The sequence below is a fragment of the Thalia democratica genome, unplaced genomic scaffold, assembly GCF_965202585.1.
Source record: "Thalia democratica unplaced genomic scaffold, ktThaDemo2.hap1.1 HAP1_SCAFFOLD_1178, whole genome shotgun sequence".
In the NCBI taxonomy this organism is placed as follows: domain Eukaryota; kingdom Metazoa; phylum Chordata; class Thaliacea; order Salpida; family Salpidae; genus Thalia; species Thalia democratica.
Genome location: NW_028140080.1, coordinates 16,200 through 35,322, shown reverse-complemented (window position 1 = coordinate 35,322; position 19,123 = coordinate 16,200). Strand labels below are relative to the sequence as shown.

The 19,123-nt window shown below is 26.1% G+C and overlaps 1 protein-coding gene across 1 annotated transcript; it reads left to right on the top strand.

Moving 5' to 3' along the window:
- Nucleotides 1-40: 40 nt before the first annotated feature.
- LOC145847980 (ankyrin repeat and SAM domain-containing protein 6-like) lies at nt 41-18,219 on the top strand. The gene is made up of 15 exons (XM_082953780.1): nt 41-183; nt 2,010-2,208; nt 2,277-2,432; nt 3,473-3,608; nt 3,976-4,086; nt 7,677-7,774; nt 8,001-8,177; nt 10,248-10,406; nt 10,640-10,686; nt 11,873-12,037; nt 16,307-16,493; nt 16,581-16,638; nt 16,755-16,800; nt 16,986-17,193; nt 17,306-18,219. Exons 1-15 carry the CDS (start codon nt 55-57, stop codon nt 17,497-17,499), a joined length of 2,070 nt encoding a protein of 689 aa, XP_082809906.1. The 5' UTR covers nt 41-54; the 3' UTR covers nt 17,500-18,219.
- Nucleotides 18,220-19,123: the final 904 nt, after the last annotated feature.

Sequence of the window (19,123 nt, the reverse complement as noted above, 5' to 3'; positions counted from 1 at the left end):
AATATAACAGGAGCATCACTAGATAGAACAAATTTATATGGATGGACAGCTTTGATGCAATCATGTAGGTATGGACATAACAAATCAGCAGCTTATTTAATTAAAAGCAAGGCTAATTTGAATGCTACAAATATCATGGGCTTAAATGCACTTTCACTAGCAATATACGGAGGTTTTAATAAGGTTTGTTGTTATTGCTTTTAGTTTTATAACTTTTTTTAGGCTATTTGAATATATTTGTAATATTTTATTTATGATATATTTAAAATATCTGTTAAGAAAAATATTTATACTCAAACGTAAAAAGCTAACTAAATTTTTTTTTGACTTTGTTTAGTATAGATTTTACTAAACATTGTTAATATCGTATTATTTATTTATACATTAAAACTACTGTATATAAAAAATCAATAAATATACAAGCAACTCTATAGATAATAATGATAATAAGTGATTCTAAATTATTAAAGTTAAAATAATTTTTATAACCTAGTTTTGTTAATAAGTTGGATTACCAGTTAGACTATAAGGCCGATTGCAAGTAATTTTAAGGTAAAATTAATGCACCGTTTAGCCCTTTTTTTCAAGCAGTTTATAGAAAAAAGGTACTAGTAGGAAGCCCGCGACTGATGGAGTCGCAGGGGATATTTTCCAAGTGCAAAATCCTCTGTGGTTTTAGCAGGCCCGCGACTGGACAAGAATTTTATTCATTATTAAGCACATTTTTATATTATTTTAGACAGTTTTTTATCTTATTTTTTATTTTGTACTATAATAGACAAAACAACTTGTCATTTCAAAAACATTGAAAAAATTCAGAAAACCCAGAAATAAACTTTCTAAAAAATTATTGCAACCCTGTATATATAGTTTTTTAAAATATACACAACTCTCTTTTACAATTTGCTTACAATTGTTTCAGTGCTATTTACACCAGGTAACTAAGCAAAATTATATGAAGTTTATTAAGTGATATATGAAAAACTTTACAAACATAAACATTTTGATGTTTTAAACAAAATAATTTAGTTAGTAAGCTTAAAATTGCTAATGTACAAGTATATTAAGTAATATATTTTTGATTAAAAAATATTATGATTAATAAGTCAGGGTTGTTGTCTTTAACTTTTTTTCTTCTCAATTTCATATTTTTCTAAGCTGAAAAGGTTACTTTTATGTTAATAAAAAAATGTTTTCATAATTGGTGTAAGCAGAACCAAAACAATTGTAAGAAGTTTGAAATCAGTGGTTTTTACTGAATTTTTTTTCATTATACCTATATCTATAAAAAAAAAAGTACTATCTGTTTATTAAGAATAGTTCCGAGCAATAGATTTAAAGAATTCTACTATTGTACTTTAAACAACAAGCTGTAGAAATTTAGTAAGGTTTGTTTTTCTTTTCTAATTAAGTTCTTATGCGTACAACAATGAAAAGTTTAAAAGGATAGAGTTAAAATAATTGAACTCGTAATGATCTTGAATGAAATGATCGAGTTTTAAATGATTGCATAGTAAACCATTCTAATGCTTATTAATTTTAAAGAAGATGACTTGCTTAAAATTAAGTTTATAAGTTTTAAATTAAGATAAATTTATAGATAAGCACTAGACTGCACGATCATCAGCAACAATCCACGCAACATTCTGCGACCTGGTTTCGCCCTCAATAACACACACCATACAGACATTGTAACGATGGATTGTTGTTTTAGTTAGCAAAAAGTGTTTAAGTATATTATAACTTGAGAGTCCGTTACTCTTTACAGTTACAACAAATTAACTTAGGTAAATAATTCACAACTCAATGTCTAATTCAATGCCAGTTTAAATGTGAGATTGTAGTTTACGCTAGTTAGATCAGTTAAGTAGTAGCAATATATTTTTCAATGCTAACAATCTACGTAACATTTTGCGATCTGGTTACGACCACAATTTATATTAATAGTAATAATTTAATTACAGTAACAAAGAGTACAATATTTAAAATTCAAAAAAAATATTTTAAAGATCACAGAAATGCTTCTATCAAATGAGAAGCTATCAATTGATGATGATACAACTGTGGCTTCATTTCTAACTCCAATACATATTGCTACTTACCAAGGTAGAGACGGTTGCTTGCGTAAATTACTAATCAGTGGCTGTCCTGCAAACCAGTATAACAAATATACCAAATTCACCCCACTTATGTTGGCTGCACTAACTGGTTAATTTAGGAAAATAATTTTTTTAAACACTACATTCAAAATTTTTGACCAAATAATTTTGTGTTAGGCCAGCTAACAATGGCAAGACTGTTAGTAGATAAAGGTGCTGAAACAAACTTCAAAAATAAGTTAGGAAAAACTGCTCTTGAAATTGCTATGGACTGTAACATGAAAGAAATTAGAGGCTATCTTGATAGAAAAACCACTGTGAAGCCAGAGCGTGGTATTTTATTAAGTATTTACAGTTTTCACATGTAGAATAATATGTTTCTTACGCTATTTGCAAACATAGAACAAAATATGTTCTTAAATAAACTTCTTTTATTGCAAGATTAAAAACAAAGTTCTAGTATTTTTGAATAATATTAGTTTTTTGATGTTACCATAATCTAGGTTTTAGTATAAATTTGTAATAAATATATTTTGTTATAAATAAAGGGTTGCTAAAAAACCAGGAATCGTGGAAAAACCTGGAATTTGACAATTTAGGCTAAATAAACTTGGAAAAACCTAGAATTTGAGAAATTTTGAAAAAAATCTGGAACTTTGAATAAAAATCACTAAAAAACCTGGAATTTTAAACAACTATTAGATGTTAAGTAGTAAAATTTCGATTTGACACAAACAATATATTGTTTAAATAATTTTTTTTTGTCTCCATCAAATTTATTATTATTATTATAAAACATATTTAAAGAAGCTTTAACAAATCGTTTCAATATTTTTTTACTATTTAACTCCGTTTTTTACCTTAAATTTAATTTCAAACTAAAAATAGACCCTAAAACATGTAATTTTAAAAATCTGGAAGAAGTTTTGAAAACCTGGAAAAATTTACCAAAACATTTGGCAACCCTGTAAATAGGAGTTTATTTAAACTTCTTATAAACAGTAAATAGTAAGCTTGACTATGATGTATTCTTACTTAAAAAAAAAAACTTATCCGTTTACGTTTTTAAAAAGGTAATTAGGTCAGAAAAGCTATAGTTATTGTATAGTTTACTTCTTTTTAAATTTTCGATATTACTTCAAAATAAAATACAAAAGAGGCCGTGTTTAGTTAATATTTTTTTACAACATTTAAAATTCATATTGTTCAAAGTTAGAGTAAGATTATAAACAAAATTAAAAGAACTCTTTTTCTTAACTTTAATGAGCAATTTAAAAGTATTAAATGTCTATCTTTTTAAAACTTTTTGAGGGTGGTTTTGTTTATATTCTTACTTAAAATTTTCATTAATGCTTAATCAAATCAATCTTTAGTTGTTGAAAGAGGGGACAGTATTATAACAGCTGTTAAAAAGGGGGATCTTGAAAAGACATTAAAATTTTTGCAATTAGACACATCATCAGCAAACAAGGCCTCAGCAGATGGCGCGACTCCGTTGATGTATGCAAGGTTTTTTATTGGTTTTTTATTTAGACCTCTTTTTAACTACTAAAGTGCATACACACAGCATAACTTTTTTTTGTACATTAGCTATTATCTGGTAAAATTTACTTGAATTAAATTTAGATTTATTTATGTGTCTTGGTACTTATTAAAAAAAAGTTTATTTCAAATATAATGTTTTGCTAAATGAGCTCATCAGTATAAATGAATCAACTTAATTTAAATTGAATTACTTGTTTAATCATTAAAATGCGAAGAAAAGCGTACTAGAATTACTCAAGGTTTAATAGACTTTTGCTTAAATATACATGCAAAATAGTTCTAGATTGTATTTCAACAAAACTTTTTTAGTTAATATTTATAAATTGTTCAGTATCAATGGTTATGTTCGTATGATAGACTTACTTATATCACACGGAGCTGATATTGATGCAAGAGATTACGAAAACGGGTGGACAGCACTTATGCAAGCTACTTATTATGGGTTTTTTATACAATTCTACTAAACACAGCGCAATAAATAAAAGTTTTAATAATCTAAAAATCTTTGATTCATATAAAATATAATTTTAAAACTTTTATTTATTTAAAGAACTCATTAAATTTTTTAAACACCAGTTTTCATTTTGAATAACATAGTTTATAAAAATTTGATATTTAAAAAAGTATTAATAGTATTGTAATTTAAATTAAAAAGGAAAGATACAAAATTTACTTTTTTAGTGAAAAGTTATATATTCTTTTAAGTTATACTAAATGATATAAGGTTTATTACAATTTCTTTCTTTTATATTTCTAACTAGCATTCATTGGAAAATTTTTAATTATTATAGTAATACTTATATTATTGTTATTATTATTATTATTATTATTATTATTATTATTATTATTATTATTATTATTATTATTATTATTATTATTATTATTGTTATTGTTATTATTATTATTATTATTATTATTATTATTATTATTATTATTATTATTATTATTATTATTATTATTATTATTATTATTATTATTATTATTATTATTATTATTATTATTATTATTATTATTATTATTATTATTATTTTTATTATTATTATTATTATTATTATTATTATTATTATTATTGTTATTGTTATTATGATTATTGTTGTTATTGTTCTTATTGTTCTTATTGTTGTTTTTGTTATTGTTATTTTTGTTATTATTCTTATTATTGTTGTTATTGTTTTTGTAATTGTTTTTGTTATTGTTATTGTTATCATTATTATCATTATCATTATTCTGAAGGACTACATCTACGCAAAGATACTAAAAATTTTAGCTTTTGAAACTGGAATTTGTTTAAAAAACTTTTATGTAAGCGCTACACCTGCAGTCCTACTCAATCTGTCCTTTCGGATATTTTTATAGTCAAGAGGGACAGACTATTACATCACTGACTTTAGGAGTCAGCCATGATTTATTCAAGAAGAATAAGTCAGTATTTTTTATATAAATGTATTATTTTATAAAAATTCAGCTTTGTTTTACAAAATGTCTTGAATTAGTGTATTCAATTTTTAAACAAAATTTTGTAGAAAAATATTTACTGAAAAAATCAGACAATTACTGAGTTTTACCACAAACTGATCTTCAAACTGATTCTTATTCGAATAGAATTAATTTAATTTTGGATTCAAGTAAACTCATTCCATTAGAATTAATTGCAATTATATATAAATAAGAATCACAGTTTGAAAATCTGTTTGCAGTGAAACTCAGTAACTGTCTCAGGGTTGCAAAAAAAACCTGGACTCCTGGAAAAACCTGGAGTTTGATAAATTTTGAAAAAAAAATACACAAAAACAACTGGAACTTTGAACAAAAATACTAAAAAACCTAGAATTTTAAACAACTTTTTACTTGTTAAATAGTAAAATTTTGATTTGACATGAAAAATCTATCGTATAGATCGAAATTTCCTGTCATCATAAAATTTTTTATTTATTAAAAAACTCATTTAGAGTAGCTTTACAGTTTCTTTTCAATTTTTATATACTACTTAATCCAGTTTTTACCTTGAGCCTAACTTTGAAATAAAATAGACCCAAAATATGTAATTTAAAAAATCTAGAACAAATTTCTTAAAAACCAGTGCTGTCTGAATTTGTCAATAAATATTTTTTTATACATGAATCTTCGTCCTGAATTGATTTCTTTGTTAAATATGTTTCAATTACATATTTAAACATTTTTCAACTACTAACAGAAAAAATGTTGTTGTCATTATTAAAGTTAAAGCGGAGCTTGAAATTTGCGAGGGGAATGCCCCGGAGTAGTGGTCACATTAATGGCCATGCTAAACCGCGGTGAAGGTTTTCTAGAAGGTAGCTTAGCTACATCTAGACTGGAGGGGGGTTTATAATTAGGGTCCATGTTAGATAAAGCTTTGAGTCTAAGGTATTTCAATCAATAAATAAAATCAATACAAGCAGAAATGATAAATAACGAATTTATTCAGCTTTATAATCAATACAAATCTAGGGAATTGCGAATTTAACCAAATATAAAACGTAGCAGTGTAATAATTTAAATAAATATAAGTCCTAATTAAATTGTATATAACAGCAGTTGAAAATTTATTTTACTTCAAACTGGAAACAAACTGCTGGGTTCCAATTCAACTACTCTTAGCTAAATATACAATTTTAATAATCTAATTTTTGCAGCTGTACCATTCAATTTAATTATAACAGGTCTCGCTTTGTCTTATGTAATATTTCCGACTCCATACAATTAATTAAATTCATTAACATTTTTTTAAACTAAATTTCTTGATTAATTTCTAGATTCATTTTACTTGATTCAAGCCTAATTGTTAGTTGAGTTTTCAGCTATGTTGTGCATTTTAACATTAAGAGCTTTCTTGTATTTTAGTTTTTGTACATTCTAATCATCAAACTTTTCTGCTTTTAGAATCAACTTGTTTTTTACGTCTGTGAGAAATTGTGTTGGCTTGTGTGAATGCACTACTTTTGCATAGTTTAATAACTTTGTTTCAAAACTATTAAGTTGAGAAGTAAACTTATTTTTGAACTTCTGAACACTTTTTTATAAATTAATATTTTTTTCTTCTAAAGACTTTGATTTGCTGTTTTGAATCAAATTTTTTCCACATTTTCACTCTTCTTTACTTAAACTTACGATACTTTGTTCAAGGAATTAACTTTACCTTTGTGCTCATTTTTGAGTTTGAGTAAATCATCTTCAAATGGTTAGAACTTTCTGTTTTTCTCTTTCTAAAATTTATTTTAAAGCTTTTCCGACTTTGTAGGACTCAATTAAACACATGATTTCTTCTTCAGTTGACATTGAGCTGAAATTTATTTAACACCTTATTTCTCTTATCCAAATCGACTTATTTAATTAACTTAAAAAAAAAACAAGTTATACTTAAATTAAATATAAATAAAAGTTGACATAAAATTAAAATTAACTTGAATTAAAATTAAATGGACTTATTTAAGTTAAATTAAAGCTAAATTAATAACAAATTATTTGAAATTGAATTAGATTTGAACTAAAATTGATTAGAATTAAGATTAAGTTTAGATAATTTATAAAAAAATTCAATTAGATACAAATTAACATGGAATTGAAATAAAAATATATTAGGTTAAAATTAAATTAATTATGATAATAACATAGTAATTCTTTTTATTTGTAGTATTCGAAAAAATAACTTAATTAAATATAAACTGACTTTGACTTAATCAAAAGTTATATTAGTATAAGGCAAAATGAACATTGTAGAAGTAAAAAGATTAAAAATGAACTAAATAAAAAAAGTGAATGTTATTAAGTTAGAAACTTTCCAAGTTAGAAACGTGCAAGTTATAAAAGTTTAGTTTAAAATGAATATGAGTTACTAATTTAAAAGTTAAATATGTTCTTTTCTCATTATTGATTAAAATAACTGCAATAGTCTCTACTGGGTGGTAAAATAAAAACTAAAGGCATTTAAATAATTGAAAAATAAAGTTTTAATATACTAAAAATTGAAAAGTTTTTAATCAAATTTAGCTAATGGTTTTTGATTTAATCTAGAAAAACTCAAGCGGCTACTAGGCTAATTCAAGCTGGTGCAAATGTTGGTTTAAAAACTCATAATGGAGTCACTGCATTTGATATGGCTATGTTAATAAGTGAGCTTTTTTCACACAATTGTATCTGCATAAGTAGTAGTAAATCATTTGACCAAATGAGCTTTTAAGATTAAAAAAAAATTGCTTAAACTCATTTTTTGAACGCATTTAATATCTGGCTAGTTACATGTTAGAAAAATATAAGTAGTTGAAGTTTTCATGTAAATTTCAGCAAAACCTCAACACTTTGATAATCAAGTTTCAACTAAAAAAACAAAAAAATTAGATTTGAATGACACAACACTTTTCCGGTTGCTAGCAGAAAAAGCAATGATAAACAGTTTCAACGAAGAAGACAAGCAGCATGACACCCAAACTACAAAAGCATGGCAAACAAATAACAATAACCATCAAATGCGTGCTGACTTAGTTGGATCACAACAATCCATTAATAAATTAAATAGTTAGTATTGCAGTAGATTTTTATAGAAAGTATTGTAGTTAAGTCATTTTGAATACTTAGATTTTTTGTATAGATTATTAAAACTACCTTTAGTTTCATTAAGTTTATTCATGCTAGAAAAAGTAATTTGATTAGTTTTAATATTTGCTGTTGAATTTTTTTTTTAAATATATTATTGCTTACTAAGCATACTTAAGATAAGTTGTGCACTTTTTGTGTAAAAATTAAAGCTTGTTGTTTTAAGAAGTTAATAGTGCATATATTTTAATTTAGACTTTTTTTTACAAGTTATTTTATAGTTTGTAGAACTCTTAACCACGGGGTTGTCACACATTTAGGCCATTCAGGCTAATTTCTTAATCAAGTAAAGCTTAAATTATTATATGATGATTTGTTGTAAATAGTTATTTGATTTACTGTTTCAAGTTATTGCTAGTTTTGCATAACCATCAAATAGTTTGAAATTTAACGTTTAAGAAATCACTTTTAAAAAATAATGTAAATGTTATTTTAAAAAGAAAAATACATTAATAAGTTTAAACTTAACTGTTTATTATTCGTGATAGAACTTATCTAAACCACACGACCATCAACAACAATGCATGTTACATTCTGCGACCTGGTTTTGTCCTGGAATCCTGGAAAAACCTTGAAATTCACAATTTAGGTTAAAAAACCTGAATAAATTTGGAATTTGAGAATTTTTGAAAATCTGGAATTTTGAATTAAAAAACACTAAAAAACCTGGAAAAAAAGTCTGGAATTTTAAAGAATTTATACATGTAAAACAACTAAATGTTTGTAAAATATGAAAATTCTATCATATAGATAAAAAATGTTTTTATTAAAAAAAATTTTAACTTATTTTAGTTAGCTTTACAGTATCTTTTTAATGCTGTTATATTATTTAAAAAAGTTTATACCTTAAATTTAATTTCAAAATAAAAATTGAGCAAAAAACTTGTACTTTTAAAAACCTGGAAGAAATTCGGAAAACTTAAATAAATTTCACAAAAAACATTTGGCAACACTGTTTTAAGTATAGTAGTAGTTGGTAATGATAAATAGTTAAAGATATTTTTTAATTACTAAAGATAAATAATAATAAATACTCATAAGTATTTTAGTTATCAATAGTACTTAGTAAAAAAGCTATTTTTTGTTGATTGTAATTAATACGAGCGTACCAGATATCTTGCCTAGTGAACAATGTATTGAACGTTGCATGGCAAAAGACAATGCTGACGTCACTGATCAATACCAGCAAGCGGTTGCTTCATGCGAAAGCATCATAGACCGTTTGTAGATTGAAAATTGCAATTTTTTAGGTTGTGACTGACTGATAAGTCCTAATGAGGACGACACCGGTCTCAGTCTACCGAAGCTATGGTCTGATGATCGAATTGGTATGATCAACCCTCTTGTAAACTTGAGCTTGTCTCACGGCATACGAGACTCCAGGCTTCTGCTGTGCAGACTTTCGCCGATGTTTTTGTTGTACTTAGTAAAAATTAATAGTAATTAGTACCTTTAAATAAAGTAGTAATTACAGACTAGCCAGAAAACCTGGAATGTGACAATTTTGACTTATGAAAAAACAGAAAAAACGTAGATTTTGAGAAATTATGAAAAAAATGTCTGTATTTTTGGACAAAAAACCGAAAAGACCTGGAATTTTAGACAATTTTTACATGTAAAGTAATTAAATTTCGATTCGACACAACAAATCTGTCATGTAGACCAATTTTTTTTTTGTTTTTGTTTTTTTTATTAAAAAACATATTTAAAGTACCTTCACAATATTTTTTCAATGTTGTTTTACTAATTAAGACAGTTTTTTACCTCAAAACTTGATTTTATATTATTCAGACCCAAAAACTTTTGTTTTCAAAAATCTAGAAGAAATTTCTTATAAACCTTTGACAACCCTGTAAAACTTATCAGGCAGACATATTCACGATAAGTTGTTGTTGATTGTCTTGTGGATCACTATTATGCTAATTGTGAAGGCATGAAAAAAATCTCGAAATTGCCAACGATGGCCAAAAACATTACTACTATTCATAACAGCAAATCAAGCTGGCAGCAAACGGGGGCTTTGGTCTAAAATGTCTAGGACCATGAAGGGAATGAAAATAACAAAAACTTTGAAAAGTTTTACCAATAACAAAAAAAATCTGAACAACTTTGAAGAAACATTAATAGCTCCAGATGAAAATGATCTAAAGTGTTTGTAAATTTAAAGTAGTTGAGTAAATATTTTACAATCTAACAAGTTTTAAATATTTCTTTTTAAGATATGTGATAAGCCTACGAATAAAACTTTATTTAGTTTTTTTGAAATAGATTATTTGTTACAGCTAAAACACTCAATTGACGTCTTAAAGTACTTAAAAATACTAAAAACGAATGTTGATTCTAAGATAATTTAGCTAAAAATGATTAACTCATTTAAAAAATAGATAACTCCAAAACGGACACAGTTTGCACAGTTGTTCCATATGAAGTTGTAAGTTTTGCTTTTGTAAACTTTATAAGTATATTAAAAATGTTTTAAACAATGTACCTAGTAACTACTTTAACTAAAATTTTTGTAATATCGTCACAACTAATGTTAGCATTTATGTTAAATAAAGACATTTTGTTAATTATAAAGAATTTTAAAGTTTTTTTTATAGAATTAAAGTTATTTTGACCTTAATTTTTTTTTTATCACTATTATTTGTTTAGTTTTAATTTTATTTGTTACTCCTTTTATTCCTTATAGTTACTTTATTTTAATTTCAAAGTACTATTAACAAGGACATAAAATATTGTACTTAAAATTTACTGATGGTATACTTGCTACCAGGGTTGCCATAACTGACCATGATTATATACGATTTTGAATATAGCAAATATAATTGATATTATTTCTTACACTTTTGTGCATTTAGTCTTAAGAAATTAGGTGCGAAAATTTAAGTTAAACAACTGCTGGTTTAAAGTAAACTTAAGTTATAACGGCCACACTAAAAAAATAATGATTATATGGCTCTATGATCATCGTCACAATAAAAACTATGTTTGTTGCTGTACGAAATTCACTAGAATTTACATAACTTTAGACTTAACGTGTAGCTATTTAAACGTATAGTTATAATTTTAGTTCCACGTTTGTTAAAGTTTTGAAAACTTTCGAGTGTTTACTTGAATCTTAATAAATAACTAAAAGTAATTAAAAAAGTATCTAGACGTATAAATCTTAATTCTATCAATAATTTAAAGCTTTGAAATAAAAAAAATATTTTAAATACTAAATGTTCAGTAATTATTAGGTGTTTAATATTGTTTGCTAATAACAGATTTAAACGAAACAAGTAAGTTGGGAGTAGTGATCTACCGGATCTAAACAAATAAGATCTAGATCTGTTTTCCAAATTGAGATCTGGCCCTGTGTATTTTCAAAGAACTTTTTGTTACAGATTTAGTCTAAATACTTTATTTTCGTAATAATTGTTTTGTTTTGAATGAAATAATTGATTTGGTACGGATTCGACCGTAATTTTAGGTAACTATTTAAAAAAATCTTGAGTCCAGTAGATCACTAGTTAGAGTATAACATCACAATTTAAGAAGTAATCAATTTGTTTTTGTATTTATTCAAGTACTTTTAATTTTTTGTTATTTTGGTTATATTGTTTTTTATACAACAGACATACAATGGAGCACCAACGGCCCATGTTCCTAAAGATAAGTTATCACCAATAGTTCCTCCCTTCCAACAAAATACAGGTGTTGATCAACAAACTATGAAAACTCAAAGGAAATTGTCAAGTAGCAGTAATAGAAATAATAACAGTCTAAACTCTAGTGGCGAGGTATTTGTTTAGTACAATATTGATATAAGTTTTTAAAACTTTTTTTTTTGAACATTACAAATTTTTTCACTTCTAAAAGTTTTTTTCTTATAAATAGATTTAAACCGGAATTCTTTGTAAAAGTTATGTTAAACGTTTTACTTTTATCGATTTTCAATAAAATACTTCTTCTTAAAAAATAAAAATATAAAAAGTGATTAACATAACAAGTTTACACTTAATTTTTTTAAGTATACATGAATCATTGATACAGGGCTGCCGCTCACTCAGGCTAACTCAAGCTAGTTTAATTTTTGCTATATTATTCAAAGTAATTTTGACATACAGTTTTTTAAGTTGTGACGTAGAATATCATATTTTGATTATTTTAACTTCTGCTATTTAGGATTTGTGGATTTTAAGCATTGAAGCTTCATTATATTCTTTTATCTTTTATAATCATGATAAGTCTTTTTATCTTTTCAGCGCCTGCCACTACTTTTATAACTAATTATAATCGTTAAGTTTATAGGGAGGTCCAAACATTACACAATCTTAGCTCTTACTTCAAAATTTAAAATAAACTATAATTTACTTTTTGAGAACAAATGATTTGTTGTGATTGTAATATTTTTATCTTCTAAATTATTATTTTTTAATATTGAGGTAAGGTTTGTTTTTAAACACTTGTAAATTTGCTGTGCCACAAAAATACCACGCGTTGCCACTGGTACCAACCAGACACGTAGCTTGGTACGTTTCTGCAAATCTGCAAATTTAGTCTTTCCCATCGAGTCCTAAGACTCGGCCCTAGTAACAGCACCGCAAAATTTTTTTTGTACGACTCTTAAATTCAGTTTTAGATATGCTTTTTAGCATTTCTCTAAAGTACATGATTCAATCATTTCCGATTTGTCTGACGTTATTTTGCAACATGGCACCTCGCTTGCTAGTTCGTTTGCAGGTATAGCAAATTTTGTTTATTGTATATTGCGTACTTTTTGCTTTAAAGGTTGCAATCAAAGTTCTCGACTTAAAAAGGAGAATAATTCAATGATAAATTTTTTAAATTTTTATTACAATACAATGTTTCACTCGTTTAAAAAAACGAGATCTTCAGTTGTTTAAAATCTTATTCAAAAAGAATTTATTGTATATAAAGAATATAGCAAAACACATTTAATTATTATTTATTTAAGTACTTTCTACTAATACTTATCAGTGGCGTCGCGTGGTCTTTTTTTTAGAAGGTGCTGCATATTGACATTGTCAAATTAAAAAATCCCCTAGTTTGAAACATTTAGATTAAAAACATAAAGGAAATATGAAGAAATAACAAATTTTTCGGAAAAAAAGTTGAACATATTCGTTTGATTAAATAATAAATAAAATATTAAAAAATTATAAAATAAAACACATATCTTATACCCATGTATATCATCACCCTTTCTTATAGCTACTTTTATTTTTATATATGTCCATGTAAGTTTCTGTATTTGCACAGTTATAAATTTACTAACTTAAATTTATGACTTGTCTAACTATTAATAAAAAACAAAAAAATTGTGCAAGTTACTTAAAAAACGAGGTTGCCCCTGCTCGAGTTTTTCCTGTTCGAGTTGCCCCTGCTTCAGTTTTCCTTGCTTCAGTTGCCCCTGCTCGAGCTTTTCTTGCTTGAATTGCCCTGTTCGAGTTTTTCCTGTTCGAGTTGTTCCTGCTCGAGTTGCCCTTGCTCGATTTTTCCCTGCTTGAATTGCTCCTGCTTGAGTTTTTCCTGTTCGAGATGTTACTGCTCGAGTTACCCTTGCTCAAGTTTTCCCTGCTTGAATTGCTTCTGCTCGAGTTTTCCCTCCTCGAGTTGTGCCTGCTCGAGTTGCTTCTGCTTGAGTATTCCCTCCTCGAGTTTCTTCTGTTCGAGTTCAACTTGTCTTATTGTTCTCGCGTTGTAGTAAATTTTAAACAACGATCATGATTTAATTCACATGGTGCTGCAAGTTCATGCAGCTCTAGAATTCAACTTTTCAACATTTTTTGTACTGAAAACTTGTAAACATTTAAGATGCAGCTGACACAGATTGAGCTTGCAGCTCCAATTTTACGAACATTTTGAACGTCAAATATAAAATTTGAAAAAATAGAATCTAGCAGGGAAATTAACGACGTTCATGTTCACATTTGGCTGTATTTTTTGTACAACTTCATGGTAACATAACTTCATTTTTTTAAGGTAATATAAGACTTTTTATATCATTTCAAAGCTCAATTCCTCAGCTTTAAAATAAAGTTACTTTGGCGTAGTTTAGGGTTTTACAGTTGAAGTAGGGGCATATTTAAAGCAGCGTGTTTTTAGGCTTAAACCTTAAAATCAAAAAAAAAAAAAAAAGCACATTTTTTCAATTTTTAGGTGGAGCTACAGCTCCAGCGTTCCATCCCACGCGACGCCCCTGATACTTATTAAAACTGTATCTTGGTATATAAAACTAAAATAAAACTGAAATAAAATTACATTGTAGTCAGTACTTAAAAAGTTTTTTAAATATAAAATGACGTTATAATTGAGTGTGGATTTAGAACTTATAAATTAACTAAGTGCTGAAGCTAAAAAACATTACTGTTTACCTAGCATGTAGTTTGGTACGTTTCTGAACAATTTATGACACAATGACACCAGAGATAGTATAAATTTCTCTGTACCCTCTATTACGTCATCATGCGCCGGGCCTGTTGTTTTTTGTATTTTGCAGATTCGTAACTATTTCATACCAACATATGGTGGCTAATTTTTAATCATTGTTTTCTTATACCTTAAAGCTTTTATTTAAAATACAGCTGTTTTTAAACTTTACAAGCAACAATTTATTAACTTTAGTTTTAAGCAGGGACGTGGCTTGGTACGTTTCTGCAAATCTACAGAAACGTATACTTATGTGCAAAAAAACTTGCTTTTGTTTCAGCTTGAAAAGACTCTGCTTTCTTAGCTTTTAGTGTTCATTTATGCTTAGTTATGCACTCCTGAGAGATAATTTTGACGAACATTTACTCTTTATGTACTCTTTAGCATTTTTAGTGTCGTAAAAAAATTGAACGAATTAAATACATCCAAATTGTAATATTTAGCGCGTTAAAGCTTTGTTTTGTCAAAAAGCTATAATGCAAAATTAAACCTATTGGAAGCTGTAGCTTCAAAAATCAAAATCATACAATTTTATGTTACAAAAATTTGCATAACTTGTTGTTACTATTGACTACGTTAAGTGTTTGATTTTATACGTTTAAATGTTTGAATGAAAACAATATTAATGTTTTTGAGTTAAATTGTGATTTTTTTAATGAATGTTTTCTGGGTTTACACAAGTGGCATGACATAAAGAGTCATATGGGGTGTGGAGCAAAATAAATTGCCTTGTATACAGTTATCACTCGTACTTCAACATTCAATTTTTGATGTATTAGCATAAGTGCATATTTTCAGATTAAATTCAATAATATTAGAGGTAGTTTAAATTGCTGTGTTACCGCTAGGACGTGTTATTTCAGATGTTTTAGTTTTTGCAGATTCGTAACTTTTTTGAGCTAGCTACGTCCCTGGTTTTAAGTAAAGTTTCTAAACTATGTGGTTATAATATTTTTTAAATTTTTTAAATAAATCTTTTTCTTTATAGAAGCACATTATTTTCAGAACTTTATTCATAAAGTTTTTATAACTTAAAATTTTTTAATTTTATTGTCAACACTTTCAAATTTGTCAAAAAATTTCAAATAATTCAAACGAGATTCGCAAATGAAAAATAAAATATTAGAAACAAATTTTACCATTGTTTTGACAAAAAAAAAGTAATTATTCTCCTTACAATTAAGTCAAGAACTTTTATTTTAATTTCTTAAGTAAAAAATACACAAAAAAATTTTATATTAAATTTTTTTCACTTTTAAAAATCTTATGATTTTAAATTATTTACGAAACGTTTGTTAACAAATTTATATACCTAGCTACAAAAAACTTGTTAAAGTTTGAAATATTTTTATTGATTTATATACTTTCAGTAAACTTTTATTAAAAAAAAAAAGATTTCACGTCAATTTATTCAACAAACTTTTTACTATTTCTTAAAAACTGAAAAGGTTTTATTTTGTTCTGTAAATAGTTTATATTCATTCTTTTATAATAAGAAAATTACAAAACCTTTGTAAAACAATTCATGGCAGCCTCCAAGGCCATTATAACAAAATATTGTTTTATTAAAATTTAACAAGTAAATATTATGATGAAATAGTAATTATGATTTTCAGTCTTCAGTGAGCCGTAATATCGTTCGACCTATTAAATTTCTTCACACCAGTCCAAACTCGTCCACTGGAGGTCGTCATTCTGCTAGTTTACTGACATCATTTTCATCACGTAAATCACAAAAGTCTGTACGAAGCTTAGGTAACCCAACAACAACGATTCGGCCTATTTCTAGAGGAGGAAAATCAGGTTTAATTTTATTGTAAAAAGCAGTTTTTGTTATTTCAAATGTATTCGTAAATAAAGCTGATTGTTAAAGAAAGTTGCTTTTAATAGATGACCGATATTCAGATACAGTTATTAGCAAAATAAACAAAAGGGAACAAAGAAAGAGGTTTGAGTGTTGAAATTATTGCAGATTCTTTGTTAATTAAGTTTAATACTTGGTTCTTAAATGAAACTTATATGTTATGTACTACATTGTATGTTTTAATTCTTGTAATTTGACAGAAATCATTTACTAACTGACAGTAGAAGAACCAGAAATTTCCAGCAAGTTTGTTTTTATTGTTTGTTTAACAACAAATCTAAATTTCTAATGAACAAAAAACTAAAGTGAGTTAATTTTATAATTTTTGAGTAATTTATAACTGTGTTTCAAAGTAATTAGTATATTAATTTATAAATGAATGCGTATTATTTAATTTTAATTTTTTTTTACTTATTTTTTAAAAAAATTAGAAACAGGTAGGTACAGATGCAAAGGAAGAGATAATATCGTTGAATTCTTCAAATTCATTTGTATCAAGTCATTCCAGTTCAACTTTGACACCACCGCCTCCTTCAACTTGTAATAACTCCAGTATTTTAATTTACAACAATGATAAAATTTACCGTGAAAAAACAGTTGAAAACAAAAAAGTTCCCGAATCTTTCCTTGACGAGGAAGGTAAGTGTCTTTTTAAAGTATATATCTGATAAATTCTAAATCAAGCATTATTTTATTATATTAAGTATAATAAATTGTTAAGTGCTCACTTCTCAAATAATATTGTTCGCAGATGAAATCAAGATTATTTTAAGAAAGCTTTCATTGGAAAACTACCAATCAATTTTTGAGGAACAAGAAATTGATATGGAAAGCTTTTTAACCTTAACACAACAAGATTTGTGTGAATTAGGTATAACTCAAGAGCTTTCAAGACAGCAGATATTAAGGGTTATTGATAAGATGAATACAGGTGGAAAGTTATAACTTTTTATGTAAAACATAAAGAAAACTGAGTAGTGCTTTTAAAACATTTACTTGAATTTTTAAACGTAATGATTTATCATGGACTAAAGAATCTTATGATTTCTTATCTAACGAGTTTTTTAGTAAAAAACAATAGATTTCAAATAACAAAACCTTAACTACAGAAATGTAGTCACAATCTAATTTAATATGCTGATTAATTATTTTTCAATTTCATTAAACTTTTCTTAACTAGATTTTTGTTCAGCATTTTGCTTTCGTATATATTCAAGTCTATTTTTTAAGAATACTATGTAATATAAGTCATTTTCAGAATTACCTATATAATGTTATGTTATCCTTAAGATTTTTTTAAGTCCAGTAATTATGTTTTTAGTAGCTATTCAAGATTTGCTCATTTACAATAAAAAACTAATAGGTTCTAGTTGTTTATAGAATTATTTAACGACTTGATTTTTTACACCCAACTAGAATCTAATTTAGTCAAGTAATTTCTTAAACTGCCGTAAATATTATGTTTTGCTTTTATGTGTCTTGTGAACTCTACCTGAACCAAGAGGTTTCTTTTCATTTTAAAGTATTTTTTTTCAATTGTGCTAAATTTTGAAGTTTACTTTTTTTTCTTCTACAATCTATAAAAATTCTTATCTTTGATATAGCTTACTAGGAAGAGATGGCTAGGAAATCTCCGGTATAATGATGTTTTTTAATGCCGTTTAATAAACGTTTCGTAAAATTAAAATATATTATATGATTACAATAAATTTTGAATGGAAAATCGGTTGCCCTAAAAAAAAATATAAATCAAAGTTTTATCTTAGTAAATAACAAATAATTGTTTTGAGTTTTAAACCCATAAAAATAATAAATTTAAATATAGCTTCTTAACAAATCATGTACACTTTTAATAGTTAGTATTAGTCCTTCTATACATATACTTATAAATTGTTATTTACTTATGTTATGTAGTTTTCAAGACGTATAGGAATATAAGCATGTTATAAGATCGCCTAAATGATTATTTAAAGCAATTAATCAAAAGTAAGAATAGTCTAAGTAGTGTGACATCATTATGATTACTGTACTGAAATGTACATAATATTTGTTTTATTTGATATTAATCTTTAAGAATAAGTTTTGTTTAATTAAACAACAACTTTAATATTAATTTCTATTACCAAATACAAAATGAAACCTATTTAGGTTGAAGTATATCTTAAAATATTGTACACAAAGACCACGTTTTTCATTATTGATTAAAATGTGTTATAATAAAACTTTATCTATTTTAAACTAGTTTTGACGGGTAGGATTTGTGTTTATGATTTTTGTGCTTTATTTTTCTACGACCAAACAGCAATCAAAATAGCAGTGTACACATAGATTAATAAAACAAATAAGTAGACCTGAGTTATTAAGTAAGTTAACACAGAGAAAAGTCCAAATATATATATATATATTACTTTGAATTCTAATTATTGCAAATTGTAATAGTTAACGTTGTTAGATGCAAACCCGCTAGTCTACAAAAATAAGTTTGACCATTTTTAAATTATTGTTAGCATTTAATGCACGAGTATGTTTCGTTCGGATCATTAATAGAAAAAACCGTTTAAGTATGACA